This window comes from Crocuta crocuta, unplaced genomic scaffold, assembly GCF_008692635.1.
Source record: "Crocuta crocuta isolate KB4526 unplaced genomic scaffold, BGI_CrCroc_1.0 scaffold176, whole genome shotgun sequence".
Taxonomy (NCBI): Eukaryota; Metazoa; Chordata; class Mammalia; order Carnivora; family Hyaenidae; genus Crocuta; species Crocuta crocuta.
The window spans coordinates 3276003-3285235 of NW_027531905.1; the positions used below are offsets into that span (position 1 = coordinate 3276003).

General features: G+C 38.4%; 1 protein-coding gene across 1 annotated transcript in view; it reads left to right on the plus strand.

The window, feature by feature from the left end:
* The window catches only part of TMTC1 (transmembrane O-mannosyltransferase targeting cadherins 1), a 272723-nt gene extending 264856 nt beyond the window's left edge, over positions 1–7867 (plus strand). Inside the window, exon 20 of the mRNA XM_077774479.1 lies at positions 1776–7867. Coding sequence (XP_077630605.1) covers positions 1776–1916 — 141 coding nt within the window. The 3' untranslated portion in view covers positions 1917–7867. The remainder of the gene's footprint in view (positions 1–1775) is intronic.
* The last annotated feature ends 1366 nt before the right edge of the window (positions 7868–9233 follow it).

Consider the following 9233-nt stretch of genomic DNA (forward strand, 5'->3'; position numbering starts at 1 on the left):
TTCTTAATTTATCATAATTGATATGAATTTAGATAGCCATATGAGGTCAGTGACTGTCATAGTAGATAGCACATTTCTAGAAATTCCCTACCTTAGCATCTCAGAATTAGGGACATTGAATCAAGGTATATAGCTTTTAAAAAATAATAATGATTCCAGTTTAATCAAGAAAAGAGCAATTTGAGGGAGAAAAGATAAGTCTAGGAGTAGATTTTATATGAAAGGATAAAGAAAGCTGGTAGTCAAAGAAGGAAATGCCAGCACACTGGGCTGAGGCCTAAATCCAGGGAAAACTCTTAGAGGAACAATTTCCAAGTCAGTTCTAGAACAAACATATTTTGAGAGTGCTCTACGGGCCACACATGTTCAGTCGTCTGCACGCGTGTGCTAAGCCTAATAAACATCACAAGACACTTGGAAGTTAAATGCTGGAGTTGAAAAAAATAATAATTGAATGTAGCAAATTCAGGTTCTCACTTGTTCAGTATTCTGGTTAGCCTCTTATGAGAATCAAGGTTAATAATCACAAATGTTTTCCTTTTCTGCCATTTCCACTCTCCTTTTCACCAATATGGAGAGTGAGTACTATAAAGTGGACAGTTTCTACACAAACCCAGGTGGTCTTTTAATAATGATGACAGTGGTAGCATCAGACTGAGTGCTCTGAGGAGGAAGTAATGCAGGCTCGCTTTCACTATGCATCAGTCAGTGTGCAAGCTCTTAACGTGCATTAACTCATATGGAAGATAGTTAAGCATTCAGTAAATATGAGTTACTAGTTGCTACCTAGTACTTTCACTTAGAGATGCTATTTTAAATTGTAATGGGAATTCAGAGAGTAACTGGTTTTCACCCACATGGAGCTGTAGAATAGATAGAGCATAAAATAGAGCAAATTGAACTTTGAGGGAAGGAGACAATGCTAACAATTGTAGTTCGGAGATGTGGCAGGGATCTGAAAGAGGGTGGACCAAATAAGGAAGGTAAAATTTAGTAGCAGAAAAGGGCCTAGAAAACAAGCAATGTGACAAATTTGCTCAGAACCATCTGGGACCAGGCACACATGGTTTCCGGTGAGAAAGTCATTGAACAAAGCAGATGGGGGTCAACAGAGGTGTCTTTAGCAGGTCCAGGGTGACATGCCTTCCTTCCCACTTTAAGAGGATCCAGCAGGTACATATTGTCATGCACTTTGGGTAAATTTAACCCCATGTTCTTATCAGTTCTTTTCATTATATAAAACCTTACATGCACATTAGAGCCTGTATTAGGCAGAAGTTTCTTTTATGTCTTAAGTTGGAGATTAAAAGAACCTCTACCAGTAAAGAGTTATAGTGGAATTCTATTCAACCATCACGACTTCTGCAGTTTCAGAAACATTTCCCACAAATAAATATCCCTCCATTCCCTCTCTCTCCTTCTCTTTCTCTCTCTTTCTCTCTGAATGTCTAGCCATGGCTCCATGTGATTACTAAGGAATAGAGCCATTATGAAATGACAGCCTCATACCCTACATTAGTAGAATTGAAAATCTGTTTTTTTGGCCATTCACCTTACGGTATAACTCTCATCCTTCACATTATCCAGCTGGTCTGGTACTTAAAACAAATGGATTCTCCAAAAGCACCAACAGATAAGGATAAAATTACCCAACCAGTCCTTCTGAGGACATATGTGTTAAACTGGGTCAAAAGGTCTGTCTCCTAGTCTCCCCATTCTCCAAGAGCGTTCCAGTGAGTCAGAATAGATATTGTTCTCTTTCTTTGTCCCCACAGGGAAACTATGTGTCTGCAAGAGCTTATTATGAGAGAGCCTTACAGCTGGTTCCAGACAGCAAACTGCTGCAGGAAAATCTTGCCAAATTGGATCGCCTAGAAAAACGATTACAAGAAGTTCGAGAAAAGGATCAAACGTAGCAGCATTTGAACCAGTCTCGGGGGACAGGGCTGGTGTCTCTGGAAGAGGAAGTGATGCAGGCTCGCTTTCACAGCAGCAGGAGTGCAACAAAGAAGCTTTCCTCTCTCTCTGAGTTCAGGGGGCCACATTTTGGGACACCCGCTGGTACCTCTGTGCTGAGGGACCTGCATTTCCATGGAAGAAGACTGAAAGAGCGAGCAAGAGCGAGGCCTGAGAGGGAGGAAAACAAATACTACACATTTTGCAGATTTTTGTTGGCTTTAATTCCAGATTTCCCTTCATCTATTCCTCTGCTTTCCCAGCCTGAGAATCTCATTCCGTCTCTTAATGTAGACTTTTATGTCCCAGAAATACAGAGGCTTGAAATGCTATGGAGGGAGAACATCTCTTCTTGATGAGATGAGTTTTTTTCAAAGAGAATAAAATCTCTGGGGTAAACCATTTGGGAAATCCCACCAAGAGGTAGCTCATTGAATTCTCCAGAACCAGAGATGAGTATCTGATAGTTTCTGTAGAATCTTATGGAATATATGGAGGAAAGGGCTCTTGTTAAGTGAGCTTTATTTATATCCCCCTGGGGATAATCCCCCTAGAGCGCAGTTGAAGAGTAAATTAAATTCCACTCTGATTCAGTCTTTTCCCATTGCCTGATATATCAAAAAGGAAGCTTGTGTATGGGTGTTCTCATCCCTAGGGGAAAATCGAGGATCTCGGTACCCCAAATTCTTTACGGAAATGTTTAAGATTCTTTTAATTTTATTACAAGTATTACTAGAGTAGTGGTTCTGCTCTAAGATTTCAGAAGTGCTTTTAGAATCATGTTTCTGCCTCCACATATATTGTTATTTTGGTGGAGAAAAAAATAGTATATTCTACATGAGAAATATTAAAGATATTAACTAAGAGAAATGTTCTACTTTGTTATCTTAACATTCAGTCATCCAGAGATTTATTATTTTTTGAAAAGTATATTTAACCATTGAAAAATCTTTACAGTATATCACAGAAATCTTAACAGAATATAAACAGGTGGAAAGGGAGCTCTATTGATTTGTCTACTGAGGCTCTATGAGAATTCTGTGCTTAGAACATGAGTGACAGAAATTCAGAGTTCTTGGTTCTGTATTTATAACTTTGGAGATTTCATGGAGAATGCTCAAAAATATCTAGGGAAAAAGTCAAAATTTGTAATTTAAAAAATATATATTTATATTTAAAAGATAGAGGTAGCAAAGTTGAATTTACAATTTGACCTTTGGTTTTTAGTGTTATTTATTTCATAACTTATAAAATATTTAATATATATGTATGCACACTTTTTCTCCTGTACATAGTGGTTTTAATAGCAGCTTTCAGAACTGATCATACAAAAATTACAAGTCTGAATTACAGAGTAGTTAAGTTTAACACCCTCTCAAAAAATTTGTATTGATTATTCACTTGCTAAGGCTAAAGAAATTAGGAATCAGACATCAGTGTTTGGGTGGCAATATATTTTGGAAGGGAAGAAATTGCAACACGTGCTTCTAATTTGGCCATCATCATAATCGTTAAGGAAAAAAAGGAAGATGAAGAAGAGAACCCACTCGAGAATCCACTTCACAGCACTGGGTCAGGTGGTTTGCACGTGTAATAACCCCAAGGCACTCGGGTTTCATGTGCTCAGGCCAGGGCGGGGTAAACAGTCTGCTTCTTTTCAACACAGTTATCTGGAAAACACTGCCCTTCTGTGCTATCTTTTTGTCAAGGTAAGTCTAGTTAAAAGAACTTCTTTGGAAAGGGATGATGGAAAGAATATTTTAAATGCAAAGGATTACAGAATTTGAATTAGCATACATGTATTTGTATGCATCAATAATCCAGTAATATATATATTACCACCATGATCTTCTGTTTCTAATAGTCCTTTAGCCTTATATATCATAAACTTCCAAAATTTTACTTAAAATATTTTTCTTCTCTTCAGAATTATACTTGTGGAGTCCTAAGGCCAAGAAATGTACTAAAGTTTATTTTAAATGATCAGCCCACCCCCAAATTGAAAAGCATAAGCCCTAGCTAAAAATAGTGTATAAGACTTTAATCACAACTTTTTAGAATAATCTGTAACCAAAACTCACACTTAGGAAGTTAATGGAAAAAACTAAGCCCCAAGTTTTGAAAAGGAAGTAATGCCTTACTTGAAATGCTGCTAAGGTATGAGGGTATATCAGTGGGAATAATTGAAATGACAGTCACAGCCTCAAAGTTTCTAAGGGAAGGGGTCACATGGCCTTCAAGAGATTTCTTCTATCTTCTTTTGGGTGCTTTTCTCTCTCCCCACGTCTTCCTCTCTGTCTGTCTCTGTCTTTCTCCTTCCCCGTTCTCCCTCTCCCCACACCCCTCAATCTCTCCTTCCGTTCTCTCCCTCCTCCCCCGCCCCTTCTCACTTTCACTCTGTCTCATTCTGTTTGCACACACTGGCATCTCTTTGAACATTAAAAGTAAGCTCTGTTTGTTGGGTCAGATATTTTTATCCTGATTTAATAACATCACTGAGATGTAGCCAATGAAACGGTTTTCATAGTTAAATGGTGCCTATAAGAAAATAAATCACATGTTATTTTTCAAAGACATTAAGTGTATTTTATAACTTATTTTTATTTGGTCCTTGGAGCATGAAAACAATATGTGGAATTCATTCTTATCAATTAAAAACAGAGTGCCCTGGCTATTCAAAGAGATCTATCCAGATTGCCCTTAGTAAAAGCATGCTTGACATGAGAGTGGATAGCCCTTTCTGAGATGGAGTCGCAGAGCCAGCTTCATGAGCGTGCACTTCATATGGCCCCTCATTCAGAAGCACCCCCTGCTTGGTAGAAGGCTCCGCTTGAAATTCTTAATAATTTTTGAACGGGGAATCCTGCAATTCCATTTTGCGCTGAACCCTTAAACATGTGGGGTGTCCTCAGTAGGAGGGAGTTTGGCTTTAGTCTGGTTCAACACTTGACCCAGTGATCAGTTTCATTTGTGACTGTGTTACTCTGGGCAGCATTTGCACTTTTTTCTCAGCTACATTTAATGGTCCTTATGTATATCTCTTCCCCTCTTACTGCCAATCTAACTTGTCTTTCTGTCTTACCTAGAACCAGTTCTCCTTGCCTTTAAAATTCCAAGTTAATAGGGCGCCTGGGTGGCTTAGTCGGTTAAGTGTCCGACTTTCGCTTAGGTCATGATCTCGTGGTTCGTGGGTTCGAGCCCCGCGTCGGGCTCTGTCTGACTGCCAGCTCAGAGCCTGGAGCCTGTTTCAGTCTGTGACTCCCTCTCTCTCTGACCCTCCCCTGCTCACGCTGTCTCTCTCTCTCTCCTAGAAATAAATAAAACATTAAAAAAAAAGATGGAATGATCTGAATATATCTATTAAAAATAAATAAATAAAATAAAATAAAATAAAATTCCCAGTTAATGGCAGTCCTTTGACACAAGAGCCATGAGATTGGCTTTACTGGTTTATTTCAACCTTTAGAATTATTCAGAATTTTTTAAATGATCCCAATGTTTTCAATCTGTTAACAATATTCATAAAACATGGTCCCATGATGTAACATAGGTAAACTAAACCAAAGATTCAACTACCTTGGAAGAAAGGATATTCTTTTGGGTGTATTTGCTTTGAGATCTACCATAAAACAAAGAGGATTGTTGGCACTTTAATTACAACTTCCTGTAATACTTCACAGCCCCTAGCATGAGACTCTGGCATTTGTCACAGGTCATACCTCATTTGATGCAGGGGTTTATAATGGTTGCACGACGCTTCCGGGCAACTGCTTTTCAGCAAGACTAAATGAGAAAATCCAAACTGTTCTATACAAACTGACCTACAAAAGCTATAATTGGAGGAGGAATAAAAACAAATGTGTGGCTTCTTACTGTCTCTATTAAACATCCCAGGCCCCTCAGGTTGACCAACCGCATTCAGCTGATGGTTGAGAACTGTTCCCTTACACACAGGGGCTCTCAAGCCTGGCTGGGCTGCAGAATCACCTGGGGGCCTTTGGAAATCTCTGAGATGCTGGCTGTCCAGATTAAGATGCTAATATGCAGTGAGGCTGCAGAACCACTGCGGGCTAACAACTTTAATGGACTTCTATGACTTTTATAACCTTTCTTAAATTGTACTTTTAAATTTAGGCTACAGTGAGCCAAAGAATTCTAAAGACTAATCTATGGCACAGTTGTGTGGTTGAGACTATTGTTTCAAGATTGACAGACAGGTGGGTTGGGTGGGGAGGTGTGCACTCATGGCAGTTGGACGCAATTTGACCTTCCTTTTTTAGAATTCTTCATCCTCAGATAGAGAGGAATTGCCATTTGTATACACCAGACAAGGCACCCAGTATGTAAAACTCAGAAGGTGTTCATGACATAGAGTATATTCCTAGACCCACGTCTCTCTTTTGGTTACACACATGTAAACTTTTGCTAATTATTTCTTATTTGTACTCATTAGAATCCATTTTTGAGGGGGAGAAAAACCTCTTGCTCTGATGTGTGAAGGATTTGCATCTTACATTAATCTATAGGATATCAGTAACAATCAAAGCAAATGCAGTTATGGGCGGTTTGTTTTTAATTTTTCACCTAGTTTCTAAATCACACTTCCTTTGATTAAATGGCATGTTGGCATCTCCCAATGATAACAAAATCTAAATGTAATTATTTGACATCTTTTGGCATTTTAAAAGAGTAAAGACCTGTCAAGTCTTGCATTTAGGCTGCAATTGAGTAAGATAAAAGCTTACAATGCCAAATATATGGAAACATTATAACATTTTATAATTATTCTTGAAGTTTTGATGTAAAAGAAAAATGTGTTGAACAGTCCTTCAAAAAATTGTGGTTCCTCCATTATTTTTGTTTTTGGTAGCCATTAAAGAGAAGAAATAAAATAACTACAATCAAAGGAGCAGTTTAATATCAGCAAAATAAAATGATGTAACAGAATTGGTGATATTCATGTATATCAGATGGCTCATATAAAGATGTGCTATTTTCATCACCAAAGATCCTTTCAGTTAAAATCTTTTAGGGCATGCAGCGTGTAAAATCAGTATCAATCACAATGTATGGTGGCTATTTGTTTGTAAGTGTAGATCACCATTTACCCCAAAATGGAAAGACATGGCTATGTCCAGAAATCCAAGTGTTTCTTCCCATTTCCAAGTGGTGCGAGCAGCATATATGTCACATTTGGAAGTTTCCATTGTGCATAACATCCTTTTGGGGGTGCCTTGCTGGCCCAGAGGAGGGGTACACCAGTCCAAGACTCTGGAAATCTGGGTGATAGGCCTGTTCTACACAGAGGAACCGTCTCACCCTGGGCAGGCTACCTGGTGTGTCAGTCATGTTTATCACCCAGTGATAGACTGGTTCCTTCTGTGAAACTATCAAGCTCTATGTGTCTCCTGAATCCAGATTGAAAGCCCTTTACATCTGAAGAGAGAACTGATTAGTGTTGCCCTTTGTTTTAGAAATTCTTAAGATCATCACCAAAACAAAACACAAAAACAACCATAAAAGGGACTGCACTGCCCAAGTGCTTTAACATAACAGAAAATTACCTTTATTTTGCAGTCTGTATACATAAAACTTAAGTGATTTTGTTATGTTTCTGGGGAAAAAGTATTTTTAAAAATTTCCTCCTAAGGAATTAAAATATCTATAGAAGCTATGGCTTGCTTTTATAATGTGGAAATCATATGACTTGCTGTGACTCATGCGGATTCCCTCTTTTATCAGGGAGACAAGGACTTGCAGCGTGTTCTTTGTTCATGTTTTTATTTCCTACTTTGATCAGTTGTATATAAATGTACACTTTTGTTACTTTTGCTGTGCCAGTTAGAAATCTACTTCCCATAAAGTATTTCTCCCACTTAAGTCCAATTATGTACACTTTGCCTAGGTCTTTCCAAAATAAAATTTATGTAAATGTTTATTTTATATAAAATATAATGAAAATAATTTTGTCTGTTTCAATCTCTCAAGTGCTCCATGATTAGTACCCATTGAAATCCATGTCACTAGATGATGTCTGCTTTAAAAGAAAAAATAATTTCCTTCTTTCCCTCATTCATTCATTCATTCATTCATCCCATTGTTCTGTGTGCTTCATGTCTGCTCTTTCGCCCACCTCACAATGACTATTTCAATCCTTATGCACTCCTTATCTCCTCCTCTCATGTTGAATAGATGCCTTCACCTCTTTCCTCACAGAGTAAACAAAAGTAGAAAACAGATATTCTGACCATATCCTGTTCTCCTTGTACAAACTCACCTGTACTCAATTCTTCCCACTCCTGTTACTACAGTGGAAGAAGAGGGCCCTCGGCACTGGATTTTGCCTCTTGTGAAGCTTATCCCTTAACCTCTCTTTTTCATCTTTAACTTCTTCCTTCTACTGGCTCTTGTGACTTCTATTTTAACACACATATACCGGTAACCACCATCAAAATCATTTGGAAGTAAAAATTAAGTCCATCCTGTATTCTCATCTCTAGCTGCAACCACATCCTTCTTCCTTCTCTGCCAAACTATTTGAGTGAATTGTCTTCACCCATTCTTTCTACCTCCGTCCTTCACATTCCCTCTGCTTCATGGCGATCTGTCCCTGCAACAAACATGCAAGTAATTGCTGTTTCTAAGGTCATCAATAATCCCCTTTGTGCTGAATCTTGGTGCAAAATCCCTTGTGGGACATTGAAGAGGATTCTAGAGTTTAGACCAATGATTTAGTGGGGATGGAGAAATTTTTTTACACAAGACATTATTTGCCCATGATTTGCTCATTGCTCACAGGTTAGTCACTAACACTCCTAATTGTACAACTATCCTTAGAGTTGGGGCTTCCATTAAAGGTCTTGAAAGGCCTCCAGTAGGAGATTATGAAGATATGTTCACGTTAAAGGCAGATTTCTCATACATCACAAGTGCAATGTGGGATAGTTCAGCCTACTCTCCCTTCTTGACTTGACGTGTGTGTGTGTGTGTGTATGAATACTTCCATTTAGATGCTGCAACATCACCACAAACTCAACTTATACTTAAACCATCATCTTACTAGCAAATTTAAAACAAACAACCTATCAAATAGGTGTACGTTCATATTGAATAGCTCTTTTCCTATTTAATGGGAAGGCATTATTTTCGTAGGCCTATAAGGGACCAATCTTCATAAAAGGACAAGGTCTCACTTCAGGCTGTGAGTTTTGAACCCTGGAAACAAAGAGAGCTGTTCTGTAACAGGAAATGAGACCATGCCCAACCCCATGGAGACT